Genomic DNA, 19,211 nt, shown 5'->3' with positions numbered 1-19,211 from the left:
CTAGAGGCCATTGCAGGCAGATTCCTGCAAGAACAGGGCTTCCTGAGCCCGGGCTTCGCTCCCTTCTCCGCTGCCTCAGCTTCCTCCCATCTCTGCTGCCTCAGCTCCGTTCCCTTCTCCTCCGCTTTACTCCCTTCTGCAGCGCTTGACTTCCTTCTACGCTGCCTTCAGTCTTTGCTCCATGCCTGTGTATGCAAATTAATTTGCATATCACTCTGATTGGCTGGTGGGCATAGTGGAGGGATGGTCAATTTGCATGTTTCTTTTTTAAAAAAATATATATTTTATTGAATTTTTTACAGAGAGGAAGGGAGAGGGACAGAGAGTTAGACACATCGATGAGAGAGAAACATCGATCAGCTGCCTCCTGCACACCCCCTACTGGGGGTGTGCCTGCAACCAAGGTACATGCCCTTGACTGGAATCGAACCTGGGACCCTTCAGTCCATAGGCTGACACTCTATCCACTGAGCCAAACTGGTCAGGGCTGCATGTTTCTTTTATGTTTAAAAATATACATCATGCCCTAATTGGTTTGGCTCAGTGGATAGAGCGTTGGCCTGCAGACTGGTTTGATTCCGGTCAAGGACATGCACCTTAGTTGTGGGCACATTTTAAAATATATTAAAAAATACATCATAAATATTTTATTCATTTTACAGCTAATTTAAGAGCACCTACAGGAAATTTGTATATGTAATTATTAGTTCATTAAGCACAGCTGGTATCAAAAATGTAAAATGTCAAAATCAACAAATCAGGAGAATTCTTGGGTACATGCATGGTACTCTTAAAATATTTCCTAGATGAAATAACTTACAGTTTATAATGCATATATTACAGAATTTGTGAAAAAATAGCTGAACTCAGAAGAGAAAAACTAAAGGATTCAAGAAAGAGCCATTATATATCAAATTACAAATACTCTCCCTGAATGATATATATGCATAAAATAATTTAAGTCGTCATTCAAGATAAATTTTTATTTGTATCCAAGAGATGTTTAAAAAAATGCTCTGCAAACTACAATACATTCTATTAGTCATCTCAATATTGTTTTTATTAAAGAATTGAATGCCAACTGAGTACTGGGGGAGAAATGGTACATTCAAGCTCAGAGGTAACATGATATCTGGTACGGACTTTTACATCAGATTCCAGGAAATACTTGTAGAGGTTATAGGAGACAGTGAGAAAGGAAAAGAGCACCTAACCCTTCACCCTCACTTCAGTTAGATAGCTCATCTTTGATCTGTTTAATTACTGGGCTTTTGCAGAAAACGTTCTTAACTTTCACTGAGGGTATGTGTCAACATATACCATTATCCAAAAAACTTTCAGGGGTAACAGATGGGTCTTAGAAACCACCTATCCCAACCCATTTGTTTTAGAAACATGCAGCTTGGCTCTAGCAGAAACAGTGATCTAAGTCCTCTAAGAAATAAACATATAAAAAGATATACCCAGATCCAATATACAATATGGTTTTCCTAATTTTTTTAAGTTTAATTAATTCCTGAGTTTGGCCAGTAAATGTCTAGCTTTAAATAATAGTATGTCTGTACCTTTCCTATAACTGGGCTACTTGGACAAGTTTTCTAATTCAAGTTTTTGCCAAGAGGAGACAAGCACTATTGATGGAAATTTCTTTGAAAACATACTTGTTGATACCAGTAACTTGGAATGCTACATCTGTACTTCATATGATTTGGAAGAATTCTTTACACAAGTGTCAAGTAGTACTCCAGGAAGCAAACCAGGGCTCCTTACCCGTGCTCCTTTTTCAGTGCTTCCACAATGCACAGCAGTTCAATCATCTCAGCTTTAATTTCATCCAGGGAATTTTTTTCCCCATCGTCTGCTTCTAATTTAGCTTTGATTTCTAATGGAGTTAAAAAACTAGCCGCATTTGGTTTTGAAGGACTTGAAGGTGTTGAAAGGTACAGAGATGGCTGAAAATATAATAGAAATTATTATAATTTTATTTGTATTTAGATTTAATATTACATTTAAGTCCAAAAGGTTTTTACTACAAGGTGATGAATAAAACAATATGTCAAGATAAATAGTAAATTTGGAATACTAAAAGCAGTCTGGTGTTCACAACTGGAAAACACCACACCAAAGAATGAACTTGCAAATCACTAAGATATTTTTGTGAGAAATATCAAGGGTTTTGTTTTCTTTAAAAGAAAGAAAGTAGAAAAAGAATATACATTAGATTTACCATTATGAATGGTTTGCCTAGTGGAATGTCTAGAAGCAAGAATATACAGTCCCTCCTTTATCTGCAGTTTCCCTTTATGCACTTCCAGTTACTTGGAGTCAACCTTGGGCTGAAAATATTTCTTTTCTGTCTTAAAATATTAAATAAACAATTCCAGAGATAAAAATTCCTGTTTTAAATTGCATGCCATTCTGAGTAGTGTGATTAAATCTCGAGTTGTCTTGTTCTGTCCTGCCCAGAATGTGAATCATCTGTTTGTCATGGTGTCCAAGCGGCGTATAGGCTACTTGACTGTTAGTGACTTAGTAGCCATTTTGGTTATCAGATCAACTGGTTCTGGCAATTGATATGCTAAAGAGAAGCCATTGATGCTTCCCAAAAGGAAAAAGGTATGTATGCATATATGTATTAAAAATAAAATTATATATACCGGGAGATCTGAAAACAGATCTGCCACAGATAATGGGAGAATACCGTATCACCATTACAATATTGTTTTGATCCTCCATATTAAAATTATTATTTAGAATATCCAAAGAGCTTCACTTACAAGTAATTATGAAGTGCATATAGAGGCATTAAAATGAACACATGGTCTGACAACCTATTTTTTACTATTTCACTAAAATAACAGCAAATAAAATTTCAATGGACTGCTAACAGCTCAGAGAATCTGATTACGGGTATCTGATAAACTGGAATAGCAGCCAAATGCCCTGGAATGAATGGAAGGAAGAAAGATGACCTTCTTAAATATGATTCCATTGTAGTAATACTCCTTTAAATAAAAATGGCAAGAGTTTAGAAAAGGGTCTTAACATCATAAAATAGATGGGAGGAACCATATATTCCACCACTCATTCCAGTGCTTATTATGGTACCAAGCACCAAGCTAGATAAGAAGTAAACACGTGAATGCTTCTGCCCTAATGAGTATATGTTTCATGAAAGTAAAATAAATGTATAGATCTATGCCTTAACAAATAGAAAACATATAACATTCTTATATTACGCCTTTAAAATAATGCGAGGTCTTTAAAAAAATATATCTGCAGAGAATAGTGTGACAGCTTTAACAATTCAATTTTTTAGCAGGTATTATTTTATTTCTTGGCAGAAGAGATATTTCTTAAAGGACACTTCAAATTACACAGCTTTGACGTTTAAAAAGAATCTTATACAGTATATAAATCTTAGACCACAGCGCACACCTCACCTTTGGAGAGTTGCAAGAATCCTTTTTAAATTCAGATGGCTTTATGTTGGCACTATCTTCTTCTTTGGGTGACTTCAAGATTTTTTCTGGGCTTTGAGTTGGCTAAATGATTTTTTTAAAATCAAGAAACAGAAAACACCAAAGCAGGAAAAGTTAGTACTTGATAATAAAATAAATAACTTTTATCTCTGTTCTCTGCACCTACTGTTCCATTATTATTAACAGGATGTTACATAATTTCAAGCTGAATAAGACATTTGCATAGCTTGAGGGAAAAACAAGTTCCCTCTCAGCAGTGAAAATTTTCTCTAGTTAGGTAATTTAAAAGCACCACAGTGCTTAAAAACGAATATATTAGCACTAAAGTATTACTAGTATCCTCAGCAATGTATAAAAAGCATAAAAATCCTTTCCTGCTCCTGCCTCCCTTTTGCAATAGCAGCACTACCCAATGGTCTACCCTTGTCTCCCATTACTTGCAGTGGTTCTCAACCTTCCTAATGCCGTGACCCTTTAATACAGTTCCTCACATTGTGGTGACCCCCAATTTCATTGTTACAAATTGAACATAATTAAAGCATAGTGATTAATCGCAAAAACAGTATGTAATTACATGTTTTCTGATGGTCTTAGGCGCCCCCTGTGAAAGGGTCGTTCGACCCCCAAAGGGGTTGCAACCCACAGGTTGGAAACTGCTGCTATAGAGCCTCCCTTGATCTTATCTTCACAAGGATTCTAGAGCTGCTAAAGTCCTCGTTTTACAACAGTAAGAGCAACTCACAGAATGCCCGCCATTGAAGCGGCCAGGCAACCTTCTTCCAGGCATCTTCGGTCTGTTTGCAGTGAGATGGAGTAAGTTTTCTGAGGAAGCTATGTCATCAAAATTCACAATATCTGGAGAATAAAATTCAATGTATACACTAAGAGATAACTCTGCATTTTGTAAGGTAAAAAATATTTCTGGATTTTTAGCAAGCTTTAAATTAAAGGACTCACAAGTTGACCTGTGCTTTTCATATGCATTTAGAAAACAACACTCACCCTTAGAAAACAAACTTCCTCTTCACCTGATACATTTTATAGCATAAGACTTTAGTAACAATATAAAGTTCATGCTTTTAGTAGAGTTAGACCAGAGCAAAAAGTTCTTGGAAGATATAAATCTGTACTTGTCACAAGCTGTTGTTGCATAAAAGAGCTGTCATCTTAAGTTCTTCCTTATAAAAAATAATTTATTTCAACTCAATTAATTACTGTATCATATAATAAAAACAAAAACTTTGTTTTAAACTTCAGGTAGTACCCTGATATTCAAATTTTAAGGGCTCTACTATATCTGGGACCCACACTGCTGCTTTCCAGTTGCTTTTCTCAATGTGAAGTTAAAGTACAATTTAATGTGTTTGATATACTGTATGTATGCATGTAACAGTATACTGTAGCTGGGATGCACACTGTTTATAGTTCACTGCATTTCTGCTGAGACATCACCATGTTTAGAAGTTATAAGGTAGTTATAAATCTAAGGCAGATGGGAGATCAAGGAAAAATCCTACATAGATCATCCACTTGTTTCCCCACCATCAAAGGCTGGCTGACCTTCGATCCAATAACAGATGTAAAGAGAAACCTAGTAATTCATATCTCTGAAACAATAATGTATAATGCCTTTACTTTTTCTACATGATCCAGAAAACCTTCCTAAAGGAGTTGATCTTTAATTTTGAAGCACAGGTATCTATAAGTATAAAAAAACCTTAAGGATAATTCCAGATACTTCCACTGTCACTATTATCTTCCTTAAGCCCAAATTAAAAACTAGGGATATTAATCACAGTCAAGATCCTTGAAATGGCAGATTTCTTTGGTCTAATCTTCCAGGTATCGAATCATTCTTCATGTTATCGTTACCTGATTGTTTATACACTTTCTGTCAAATATTTAGATGCCCCACCTCAGTTATACTATTTTATAAAAGAATCTAAAGATACTAATCATTACTGCCCTCAGCTTATGCACCAATTTTCATAGTCAAAGTAATTCATTTATATTTTTTTAAAGGGATGAAGAAAAAAAGGGTAAGGCAGAGGAAGTTAGGTATCACTGTTTGGCAATATGCATTTTGTGACACCTTTAAATGTCTGTTGACCACTTAATTCCTCTTCACCTTCACATTTTGGATTATATTCTGGGTTCTATTTTATATCTAGTCACTAGGTTAATACATCACAATAGGCAATCCAATGTGCTTGGTTTAATTACTGTCTTGAGTCAAATAATTATAAGTCTGTAAGTAATTATAAAATATAACAAATCATCATAAACAGTGGATTTAATGTATAAGTCATTATACAGTGTGAAAGACCTTGAGTGTGTGTGTGTGTGTGTACATACACATACACACACACACACACACACACACACACATATCACTTTATCTGCAAATGTCACCAATAAAGTAAATAATCAATATTTTTTAAATGTTAAAAATATACTGTAGTTTAAAGGGTGAAAAAATATTTTTTACACTGATGTTTATTGACAACATAAAAAAAAACCTTGAAAAGTACAATCCAATCATTTTGGTCCCTGGAGATTATTTTCAAATGCATATTGAAGCAACTTGCAGAAAGAAAAAGAAATAAACAGAAAACCATAGAAAGGAATGAAGATAAATGAAACTGAAAGGGTAAATAAAGGTAAATTATACATCATGCTCATGTAAAAAAGGCCTTTTATGTGTCCAATTTTGGGCTACAACACCAAGATAAATGATTTTACTATTCTAAAACTCTCTCAGGTCCTCCATTGAAGCCATTAGGTTAGTAAAACGAAATAGTGCACATCTTGGACTCATGATATATTAAACACTTTTCAATTTCTCTGAGTAATAACAATAGATTTAGACTGTCCACGTGGCATAAAAGGCATGACAACTGCTTAACTCTTGCAATCATAATGTCACTCTGCCAGCCATTTAAATTTTTAAATACTGCCTAAGATGACATGGAGTTTTTAAAAATCACAATGAAATATCAAATTGGGGGAGAAAGTAAACTGATTTTTATTGTTTTCAAGTAAACACAAAACTTTTATCAAAAAATATCTTAAACTGACCAGGAAAATCTTCCCAAATGAATTTCATTTTATTTTAAAATGGAAAACCAAAGGGTTAGAATAGACAGACAAACATGTACACTTTTAGTAAAATTACAAAAAAAATCAATGTGCACCACCTATTTATACTGAATATAATATTTTGATTTCTTTTATAAATTGTTATCTTACCAAAATGGAGAAAGGTAGAATAATTTTCTGACACGTAAGAAGGGAAACATGGCAAACAGGCTAGGAAACAAAATCTGGAAAGAAAAGTCAAGGATAGAAATGTCTAGAAAAAAGACTAAACCAAAAAAATTATTTTACAAAGCAGGAAAAAGGAACAGTTGTAGAACGAATAGAAGCAGTTCAATGTTTAGCATATACCTATTACAAATAATCTAAATTTACATAAGATGTGTCCTGGATTTTAGATTTTTTCTTTCATTTTTCAAAGGGAAAATTATGATGGGTATAAATTTCAATAGATATTTTTTCAATAAGCATTTTTTTTATTACTCACTGAACACTAAGACAGTTTCCAAAAGGATGTTTTAATACTAAAATTAGTGGTCAGAGTAATAAATCAATATATTAACAACTCAATACTAGTATAGCTGTTACTAAAATTAAACTACCTTTTGATCAAGTTTTAGTCTTCAGCATATAGTAAATATGAGAAAATTTTAATTCTATGATCTAATAAAAACTATATTATTCTTTTAAAATATTTCAGTATAAAAATGCAACTTAGTATAACACTTGAAATCTCATATATATGTAACTGAAAATTCATTAATATAATAACTCTCTAGAATGACATCGAGGAAATCATTAGAAAATACAAATTTTAACCCAAGAAGAATTTACCACAGAAAAGCAATTTAAAAAGATAAAATACACCATGGCCCATGTATCTCGGTGGTTAGAGAGTGGCCCTGCATACAAAAGGGTTGCAGTTTCGATCCCCAGCCCCAGTTGGGGTATGTGGAGGAGGCCACCAATCTCTCTCTCTCCCCTTCTCCCTCTCTTCCAGTCTACCGAAAAATCAATGAAAAAAAATATCGTCAGGTGCAGATTAACAACAAAAGGATATATGCTACACTCTAAGAATACTTCATCATCTGTGCTTTTGACATAATTACATTACCACTAAATTTTCTATTTTAAAACTAATTGTAAACTGTCTGGAAAATTAACTATTTAGACCACATAAAGTTTATAATTAACCAGTAGTGGCAGCGAGATTATACTAACTAATTTTTTATGAAGTGTTTGAAAAAGCAATAGTAACATGGTTGTAACAGCTCTACAACTTGTAGTACTATTTTATATAATATAAGAGGATATGTATAAACTTTTCAAAAGAAAAATAAAACCAAATTGACTGTTCTAGGAATCTTTTTCTTATATGTACAAAGTCAGAGTCTGTACTCATATACATACATGTGTTTTATATGCCTTTATATACAGGAAAATCCTATCTGAGAGGAGGATCAGGAATTTACATCCTTCCTAGATAGGAGCAGAAACAGAACGAGATGGGATTAACAATGGAGGGGGGAGCAGAAAGGAAATAACTTTATATCAACTTCCATGTCAGGCATTCTAATAAGTATCATAGAAATTTTGGGCTGTTCAATTGTTACTTAAGCAAGAAAATAGATTAATAGAAGAAACATGCCAATAATGACCATCAGCTAATAATTTACAACGCACATTTTTTAATAGCAAGGACAGTGTACTTTCTACTCTTCATTTCACTTGAAATTATTTACTACTTTACATCATAATGAAACTCTAAGAAGATTTTTGTATTTTTAAAAACTTTCTGAAACTTATCATCATAATGCACTTTAGGTGTTGTTTTTCAATAATTATAATATTTTTATTTACAAAAACAATTAAACAATTAAACAATTAAAGTTCCTAGTACTTTTTTAACGTATGGTACTGTGTAAAACATTTTCCTCTATGAAGAGGGACCAAACAAAATTTACATAAGTATCTAGATTCGCTCCTTTTTCCATGAGCGTGAAAAACGAGAACACTCGTGAGCGGTCCTTAACAGATGGCACGCGAAACACGAGAAAACTCCTGAGCGATACAAAATGTGTTAAAGGTCTCTAGACTGATATGCTGTTTAAAAAATGTAAAACCTGAGTCAAAAATATAATTTAAAATAAGCCAAATTTGAGGCTGTATTTGATGTAGAACACAGTTTCTGAAGAAGAGGTAAAACACCTTTCTACTACACGTACTAAGATCATCTGATATTTTAATAAAAAGAAAATAAGGAATAACCTGAGTTATGGTCTGAGACATAAGCTACTGTCAGCAGCTATGTCTTTCACGTTGACACACTACTTATGCCTAAAACAGTACTGAAGAGAGAACACTTCTTACTTAGTAAATATCTGCTACTTAAAATGAGCTCAATTTCCAAAATTTATATTTTCTGAACTTTATAGGGTATAAGTGTGGAACACCTAGGGCAGACTGATAGCTTTATTCCTGAAAGAATAAAAGACAGCAGCTTGAAAGTCAGCTGTTAGTTTCTAGACCATATATAAGTCTCAGCATCTTTAAGTTACTCCCTTATTCATTTGATAAAGAATGAAATCAGAAAATTTCAAAACCCTGTTCCACAAAGCCTTTTTTGGTTTTTAATGAAGACTGAATAATGGCTATGGATGTAAGCTAAGAATTGGGACCAAAAACAAGGCAAAAAGTAGAACTTTTCAACCACCAATACTTTCACACTGTTACACATCATTTTTATTAGAAATGTAGCAAAGGAAACAAAATTTACTGGTGATTGTATATTGAAAAAGTTTGGAAAACTAAAAATGATTTTTATTTACTTAAAAAAATTTTATTTTGTAATTTTCATGACCTTGAGACAACCAAATGATGAAATATATGCAAGAATGATACAAAGTAACAGAAAAATACAGAATATAGAAGCTCTAAATATTACTTCTTCAGCTCCCCAAATGACTCATTAAAATTTAAGACTTCTGATAAAAATTGAAGATAACTGTGGAGATTAAAAAGGTAATGTCCATGGAGTTTTTATTTCTAGAGTTAAAACTGTGCACTTAATCTTTATTTCTCCAACTACGACTTTTGAAAACACATTTCTAGCTGTATTTTACATCAAAGAGAAAACAGTAAGAACTGATAGAATTGTATTTTCACCACTAACCTCAACAGAAAGGAGTATTTTTAAAAACACAAAGAGAATTTTATTTTATTTAACTAACAGTGAATATGAATAATTTTCATCAGATAAAACATACTGAACATATCTGAGTGAATGCCTCTAAAATACAACCAACATCTCAAATTCCACAAATTATCAATGAATATGGCTTTATCCAGAGCAGGCAGGACCCAAAATACATGATAAAAGGATTTATAAAACACTTAAATTAAAAACCTGAGAGAGGCCATGTTTAGGTCAGAGGTTTGGTATTGGCAAACTGAAAAGAGGAAAGACAAATGAAATCATCTGAAGAATTTTGGAAGTTGATAAATAGTACTTTTTCCAATATAGTGACAAAAAAAAATCTAAGTGTAACTGACCTTGAGTTTACATCAACACTGAAACTAAAAACATATTTAAAATATTAAAAATTTAAAAAAATATTTCATAGAGTGATTATAAAGGGGATTTAAAAAGTTCCCTTCTGGTTTATGTGATCTTGAACATCCGATGTACCTTTAGCTTTCTCTGTTTAGATGTAAAATAGAAAAATTAGTATTTGCCTCTTACAGTTACTGTAAAGATAAAATAAGAACATATATGAGAAAGTGCTTTGAAAATGTATAAAAACTAAAAACAAATTCTAAGTACTATACAATAACCATTACCACAATGTACAACGCTTTAATAGTGAGACCTTTGATTTGTATCAAGACTTTCTCTGCTTCAAGTGTTCCATTTTAGAACTAATATGGATAAAAGACTGGAAACTAATAAAGATGATTAACAGGCTGAAAAAATCAGTCTGAAAGTTGATGAACAACATTTATCTAAAGAAGCCCGCTGATATATAAGAAAGAGAGTAAGTCACAAAAGCCTATTTGTCTGAATTGAAAAGTATATTGGTATTAAGTAGAAAATAAAAACATTCTTAAATGTAATCTAGTGCTGGTATTAAAGTCTACATCACCTCTTTATTTTTAAACTTCTAAAACTAAAACATCCTCAGATCTGCCTGACTTAGGTGGTGTGGTCTTTCTATTCTGAAGAGACAGAACGATAAATGGATGAACTCTTAATAGCCACCTCAGTCCTCTGGCCAATAAGGAAGTTTATGTGAATCATAAATATTCTGCCTATTTATCTTCTTTTATGTTTTTCTATTTTGGCTTCATAGATTTAAAACAAATTTTAATTAAATTCCACTGTATCTGTCCACACACGAATTGTATATACAAATTTATTTTAAATCGTTTCTGGAAACTATACCGGCAAGTTTTAAAATGTACCACCTTTCTACACGTTAACTTACCTGTTTCTTTAAAGCTCCTAATTGTAAATGAATCTAGATCTACTGATTTTGGTCTAAGTGGTGACTGTTCAGAATCTAACTTTGGTTTTGATACTGGCTCAGTTTCAAATTTTGATGAAATGGCAGGCACTTCCCCATTAATCCTGAAATGAGAAAATCAAACAGTGGCAAAAATCACTTGTATGTGAAACATGACTATTTTGTAACATTTTAATTTAATGGGACTAAAGATGTTATAGCATAATACCGAGTTTTCTTTCTGTTCTATAAAATGATTTCCATAAACACTGACTTCTACCTTAAAACTATAATCCTAATAAAATCAGAAATGTAGACCTAGCAGGTTTGGCTCGATGGATAGAGCGTCGGCCTGCAGTCTGAAGGGTCCCAGGTTCGATTCCAATCAAGGGCACGTGCCCGGGTTGCAGGCTCGATCCCCAGTGTGTGTGTGTGTGTGGGGGGGGGGGGGTGCGTGCAGGAGGAGGCAGCCGATTAGTGATTCTCTCATCATTAATGTTTCTAACTCTCTCTCCCTCTTCCTTCCTCTCTGAAATCAATAAAAATATATATTTTTAAAAAAATCAGAAATGTAAAAACAGCTTAATATGAGTATAGTCACTGAATATAAGTATGAATATAAGGTTAATATTTAACAGAGGAATTATTAAAATATATAGAAAAAACATGGAAACCAAATACTTTAAAATTTTCTTTGAGATTTACTAGTAGAAAGGCATTGATGTCAAAGGCAGGTAAATTAATAAACTACTTAAAACTTACCTGGCTACAGGTGGTAGTGGAGGAACTGGTTTCTCAGGTCGCTTTGGGTATACTGTTCCAGAAGATCTCAATAAATTATTGGCTTTGGTGGGTGGAGTAGGCTTCTTGGGTGGAACTTGTGGAGCAGCTGGTTTAGAAGGTTTTGGGTCCAGCATGGATTTTTCATCTGATTATTTAAAAAAAGTTAATAAGTTATTAACTATGTTAACTGTTTAGGTTTTTCTAGGGCTTAAAGGTAATGCCAGGCTGGAAAAGTGTGAAACAGAGAAGAGAGACATACTAGTAAGTGAGCGTGTGCACACTGTTTTGTTTGAAAGTTATAATAAGCCTAAATGTCTAAAAAAGTTTACTTTGGTGGGGTGGGGGCCCCCAAATAAGCCCTGATGTACAAATAATGCCTGCTTCTTATTGTCTTCTCAGCATCCTTTGCTTTTAGGAGTGGTATTCCACTCAAATATAACCACTTGTAATTTTACTCTAAGCTGAGAACAAGATTATCTATACTTAAGTCCATCAGATCACTTAGTAAAAATAAAATAGGAGCTGAAAATGAGTAGGAATCCTAGTGCCATTTAACAATTATTTTGAAATAATCACAATGACAAAAAAAATCAAATGTTAAGAGACATTTAAGAGAAACTGATGCTAGACTGATTAAGCAAAGGTAAGAAAATTACAGGCTTGTATTTGTAATTCTCACCTTGGTATTAGGAATTTTATTAACATTTAATTTACTAACTCTATGAAATAAATGTGAAAATATGTTGGACAAAACAATATTGAGGACATTTTTAAACAATGTTAAGAAAAACAATTTTATCACCGAAAGTGCATGGTATTAACACATTTCCTTGGAACATATGAAATATAGCTTAGTCTTTAAAACTCTGGTCATCCAAACTTAAATTTCTATAAAACAGTTAAATAGATGTTTTATAAAAAAATATCAGAAAAAAATGTTAAAGGATAGCAAATAGAATTTCACTGATTAACTGAATATACATTCTTCTTTTAACAGATAATATTCATGGAAAGCAAATGTATCAAAAATAAGATTCAGCATCCCTGGTATATCTGTGATTAAATCACTACAGCATACTGATTTATTATACAGGACGTCCCCAAAAGGGTATACATAATTTGAATGACTATAAAGTCAGTGTTTATTAATATAGAGTCCATTTTCAAAACTTTAAAAAATCTACAGAAATTTTTTTGTCAATGCCTGTTTTCAAACTGATAACCATTCTGGTCCAGGCTCTGCTGATAACACAAAGCAATGGAATTACAAACATTAAGAATCATTTCCTTTGGTATTTGTGCCCCAATTCGTCGACTGTTCCTGGTTTTGTACCGGAAACTTTATCTTTTATGTATCCCCATAAAAAAAAAAAAAAGTCTAGTGGCACTTTAGGATAAATTTTTTGTTCAAAGCTTAGTCTGGCTTCACCCATTATTTCAAATTAGTTTAACCCTGAAAGGAATGAAAATTAAATGAGCAGCTTTTAAAATGTGTATACATTTTTGGGGACACTCTGTATAATTAATATATGATGGCAATGTATTTGTGTACTAGATTTTAATTCAGGTAAAACTTACATAAAATTAACCATTTTAAAGTGAACAAATCAGTGCCATTTAGTATATTCACAATGTTTTACAACCACCATGTCTACCTACCTCTAAAACCCTTTCATCTCCCAAAAGAAAACTTTGTTCCCTTAATCATTTATTCCCTTTTCCCTCCTTTACTCAGCCCCCTGGAAACTACCAAGGTGCCTTCTACCTCTATAGATTTATTTATTCTATATATACATGGAATTATACAGTATGTGACCTTTTTTGTCTGGCTTAGTTCATGTAGCATAATAATGTTTTTGAGGTTCATCCGCATTATAGCAGGTATCACTATTTTTTTTCTTTTTGTGACTGAATAGTATCCATGAATATAGCATAATCCATTCATTTATTGAAGGATATTCGGTTGCTTCCACCTTTTGGCTATTGTGAACTGCGCTGCTATGAACATTTGTGTACAACTATTTGTTTGAATACCTGTTTCCAATTATTTTTGGTATGTATTTAAGAGGAATGGCTGAAACATATGGTAATTTAATGTTTAACTTTTTGAGGAACTACCAAAAATTTTCACAGCAACTGAAACATTTTATATTCGTATCAGCAATATACGAGGGGTTTAATTTCAGCACATCCTTGCTAATATTGCTATTTTCCATTTTTAATATTAATGTGAAGCAGTAGCTCACTGTGGTTTGGTTTTCATTTCCCTAATGACACTGAACATCTTGTCATGTGCTTGTAAGCCATTTGTGTATCTCCTTTAGAAAAATGTCATGTTGCCCTGACTGGCACTGTCAACATTGTTGTAACCACACAAGGGGAACCAGTTTAGAAGATAAAGTAGACACTAGGCTGGCAGAATGAAGAGAGAAAGAGAGAATCCAGGTCCATCATAAATTATAGAGTTTGGGGTGAGGGAGGTCGGATGACCCCTACTTCTGGACTTCTAATTACCTAAGACTGTTTCCCAATTGTTTAAGTAAGTTTGAATGAGTATTTTATTTTCTTTGCTTTTAAAACATCCAACTTTTTTTTTTTATCTATACCACCACTACATCTACCTAAATAGCATGAGAACAAAGTTTCAGAAAAACACATCTAAACAGGTCACACCAGTGTTTAAATTATACAATAAATATTGTACTGTGTATCCGTATGCATTATATACCTACTGTGCAAGGACCTACAGAACCAATGTCAAATAAGATTTACACACACACACACACACTCCCTACACCTGTGCCTTTATGAAATTTAGTCACGTGAGAAAACAAAATAAATCTAAACTAATAGGTGACATATGACAATGAGTTATATCTAGTTTTAGATAGAGTAATTAAAAAAACTAATTCAAGGAGGTGACATAAGCTGGATATTATAACTGAAACCTGAAAAATACAAAGGAATTAGCCATAAAAAGTTTCTGAAAGGAGTATAAGAGAGAAAGGATTCCAGGGAAATAGTACTATACCATGTAACTCTGGAAAAAAAAAATACTGGTATTCTAAAAACATGATATAGTGGGGGAGTGTACTATACACAGTGAGCAAGAAAATTATGAGAAATATTAGAAAAGTCAACAGAAGCCAGATCACTCAAAACTTGCAAGGCTAGGCTAAGGCTAAAGTGATCAAGAAAGTCTGCTTTAGAGAAAAAAATATTATAAACTGGGTATTTCTTCCAAATGCAATAGGAAGCATTCAAACACATTAAGTTGATGTGTTATATATAACATACACATATTTGAGGGAAAATACACTATTTCCATAGTATAAATTCTGAAACCCTTATCACTACTTTAAATCCTTTTTGGAGCAGGGCAAGATGTAAACAGACTAGAGGCCCAATGCACGAAATTTGTGCAAGAGGCATGGCCCTCGCAGCCCCAGCCTCGTCCGGAAGGTCATCCAGCTGTCCAGTCTAATTAGCATATTACAATTTTATTATTATAGTTAAATACATGCTATATCCCATACCATTGAAAGGCCTATCATGAACTACACAAATAGTTCTCAATTTTGTCTTCAGATTAGAATCACGTTATATAGGCTAAAACCTGAGCCCTACCCTATAAAATTCTGAAGAGGAACCTAGGCATCAACATATTTTTTAGACACTCAAGTATTCTCACATGTGACCAGGATTGAGGACAACTGTACCAAGCTACCTTTCTAGCTTAGTTCCTCAAAACTCCTCCTAGGTGCCTGTAGCCATTTCCTGAATATGCTATGCTTTCTCTCATTCTTTTCATATTCTCTTTCTGTAGAATCACCTTTGCTTTTCTAGTCAACACATTCTGCTCATTTTCTAAGTCTCTGTATAATCACAATACAGTAGTTAATGTCTATTAACTATTCAACTAGCAATGGTCAGAATATTTTTTAAAATGAAAAAGAAACTTTTTAATCTTCCTAGTAATTAGCAGAAGCAAGCTGCCTCATACATAACTGATTGAATTTATGTTATATGTTTAGCATTTGTTAAGTCTGTTTCAGGTATGGTTATAAATAAATATAGTTTGCCACTTCTTAAGAGGTCAAGATTATTTTTAGGTTCAATCTGGAGAGAGAAATTAGAGATATCAAAATGTCCTTTGTAGAACATTAGAGATAAGTATCATTTCCTTTTTGGTAAGCATGCTAAATATAAAATACAATAGAGTCCTGCCACAGGTTTCAACTCAATGTCTATGTACTACAGATTGTGTCACAGATTAAAAGACACCTCCAATAATAAGTGATCTTAAATGAGCCTGGTTATGTTCTGTTTAGGAATCAACTGAAAAATAAGAAGGCTGACCCCAACTTTTCAAACAGAGAAGAAATGCTCCTCAAGGAAAAGTGAGCAGATTCACTGCCTCTAATAATAAAAATGTGGAACCAGGCGAGGCTTCAGCAGCCTATTCTGTTCTTGCTGTGGATGTGCCTAGGGCCTTGAGGAGGACATGTTAAAGGTTATCATTTAATTGATTTTTATAAGCCTGACAGAGCTTTTATTATATCCTATCCTACACCTCCCTGCCTGGCACCCCAAAATAAACATCAGTTCATCCCTTCCTGTCATACATACATATTTCATGCCAAGGAAGAGAAAGTACACCAAAAATGAAATAAATTACTGATAGGTATGTCTAGGAAAGCTTTTCCAAAAAGCAAGAGAAAAACTTATACTCAAAGTGCTGATAGTGCCAGTCTTCTGAGGCACAGCATGGCTGGCATTCAAGGTACCTCTGAGAAAATCAGCGGCATAAAACTGCTAAGTAGATCTGAGAAGATACACATGGCGTGTTGGGGCAAGGAGTAGACAGTGAAGATTTAAACTCCATTCTTAAGATTTGAAGAAGTATCCCAAGGAATAAAGCATCCTCACTTAAGTCAAATGCAGGATGATCAGATGCATGTCTTCCAGTGGCTCTTTTTCTCCCTCCCCAACACAGCAGAGCTTTTCAAAAAATACCTTCTGCGCAATTAGGATCATGAGAGATAAAGTCATGAACACACGTACTGGTGAAATATGCTTTATTTCCTGTCAGAGAGCTAAGGCTCCTAACGTGGCACTTGACATGGCTTGAAAAGGCTTGCTCTGTTGACTGTGGAACAAGGATAGAACTTTCATTTATGCCTATTTTTATTTAAAAAGGGTTAAATTAATCTGCACCAATATTTAGTATCAGATTGAAACTGGCTCTCTCCCCTAGTCCATTTTCCCTATTCCTTGCACCAGATCTATCAAAGTCATGTCAAGTTAATAAAAACATTTTGAAAAATATTAAGAGTTTTGTCCCTTGTTATACATTAGTCTTGTTTCACTTATAAAACAACTAGAGGCCTGTTGCACGAAAAGATTCATGCGATAGGCCTTCCCTTCCCCTGGCTGCCGGCACTGGTTTTCCTCCGGCACCCGGCACCCAGGCCTTCGCTGCTCTGTTTCGTGCCTACATATGCAAATTAACCGCCATCTTTGTTGGTGGTTAATTTGCATATCTTGTTGATTAGCCAATGGGAGGCGTAGCGAAGGTACGGTCAATTACCCTGTTTGTCTATTATTAGATTAGATTCTTATATTTGCACTTAAACTTTGAAACCAACACATCAATTTTAAAATCTTTTCAGTGAAGCCCTGACCAGTGTTGCACAGTGATTAGAGCATCGGCCTGCCCAACAATGAGCTGCGGGTTCGATTCCCAGTCAAGGGCACGTGTTTTGGTTGCAGGTTTAATCCCAACATTGGCCGAGGTGTGTGCGAGAGGCAACCAATTAATGTATCTCTTACATAGATGTTTTTCTACCTCCCTCCCTCTCTCCCTTTTACACTCTCTTAAAAAAGAAAAAATCTTTTCAGTGGAATTTTGGTATGAAGATTTAAAACTAAGAGAACAAATGTCTTTTCTATTTATTTACATACAGTGGGGCCTTGACTTACGAGTATCCAGACTAACGAGTTTTTCGAGATATGAGTCCTCTCTTGGCTGATTTTTTGCGTTGAGTTGCAAGCTAAAATTCAGGTTACGAGCCAGCTTCAGATACCCCACCGCTAGCTGGCGCAGCGAATGTCACAGGGAACGCCACAACATCAGCCCAGCATCACGTGTCTCACTGGTTCACAATTGATTTGACATACGAGTAATTTGAGTTACGAGCTCCATCACGGAACGAATTAAACTCGTAAGTCAAGGCCCCACTGTATTTACCATTTCTGGTATCCCTCATTACTTGGTGTACATCCAAACACCTACATAGCATCATTTTCCTTCTCCAAAAAATAACTTTTAACATTTTCTATGTAGCATATAGTTTGTTGGGCATGTGTTTCCTCAGATTTTGTGTGAAAGTTTTTATTTTGCCTCCATTTCCTGAAAGGTATTTTTGCTGGGTGACAACTCAAGGCTGAAAGGTATTTTCTTTCCAACTTTATCCGCTCTTCTCTTTGTCACTGCTTTAGTCAAATGCATTATGATATGCCTTAAGGTGGTTTCTTTTATGTTTCTTCTGCTTGGCATTCATTAAACTTCTTGGATCTATAGGATTATAGTTTTCACCAGATCTGAAATCTTTTCAACTATTACTTCTTCAAATATTTTTTCCTGTCCCCATTACTTATTTTATCAATAAGTAAAACCAACTGATATTGTCTCTCAGGGCACTGATGCTCTGTTCATTTTTTATCCCTAGTCTTTTCTATACATTTTAGATAGTTTCTATTGCTTTATCTTCTAATTCATTAATATTTTCTTCTCTATTCTCCAATCTCCTGGTAATTCCATCCAGTGGTTTTCATTTCAGATATTGTATTCATCATCCACAAAGTTCAATTTGGGGTTTCTTTTTATATTTTCCATTTCTGACACCATTGTGTTCAAATTTCTTCCACTTTCTGGAATACATGGGATACATTTACAATAGCTCTTTTAATGTCCTTGCTGTTACTTCCATTATGTCTTATCATTTCTGGGTCTCCTTAAATGGACTGATTTTTCTTTGAGTTATTGGTCACTATTTTCTCCTGTTTCCCCCTCCCTGATACCTGATAAATTTTTTAAAAATCAGATAAAGGACATTGTGAATTTTACACTCTTTGGTGATATTGTGGGTTCAGTTCCAAACTGCTACAATAAAGCAAGTATCACAATAAAGCAAGTTGTAATCTTTGCTGGTAGAAGGATTTTGCCTTCAATTTGTAAAAGAACACAACATCTGTGAAACACAATAAAGCCAAGCACAATAATAATAACAATAATAATAATAAGGTATGCCTGTAGGTTGTTTTTTTGTGGTTTTTTTTTGAATTT

The 19,211-nt window shown here is 33.9% G+C and overlaps 1 protein-coding gene across 1 annotated transcript in view; it reads right to left on the bottom strand.

Moving 5' to 3' along the window:
- Positions 1-19,211, bottom strand: part of CD2AP (CD2-associated protein) — a 159,305-nt gene that overhangs the window by 8,558 nt on the left and 131,536 nt on the right. Inside the window, exons 13-17 of the mRNA XM_015572164.1 lie at positions 11,843-12,008; positions 11,063-11,205; positions 4,225-4,337; positions 3,444-3,545; positions 1,771-1,952 (exon numbers count right to left, since the gene is read on the bottom strand). Of these exons, the coding sequence (XP_015427650.1) occupies positions 1,771-1,952; positions 3,444-3,545; positions 4,225-4,337; positions 11,063-11,205; positions 11,843-12,008 (706 nt within the window). The remainder of the gene's footprint in view (positions 1-1,770; positions 1,953-3,443; positions 3,546-4,224; positions 4,338-11,062; positions 11,206-11,842; positions 12,009-19,211) is intronic.

This window comes from Myotis davidii, unplaced genomic scaffold (assembly GCF_000327345.1).
Source record: "Myotis davidii unplaced genomic scaffold, ASM32734v1 scaffold167, whole genome shotgun sequence".
In the NCBI taxonomy this organism is placed as follows: domain Eukaryota; kingdom Metazoa; phylum Chordata; class Mammalia; order Chiroptera; family Vespertilionidae; genus Myotis; species Myotis davidii.
Note: the sequence above shows the minus strand (reverse complement) of the source record. Positions and strands in the feature narration are given on the sequence as shown.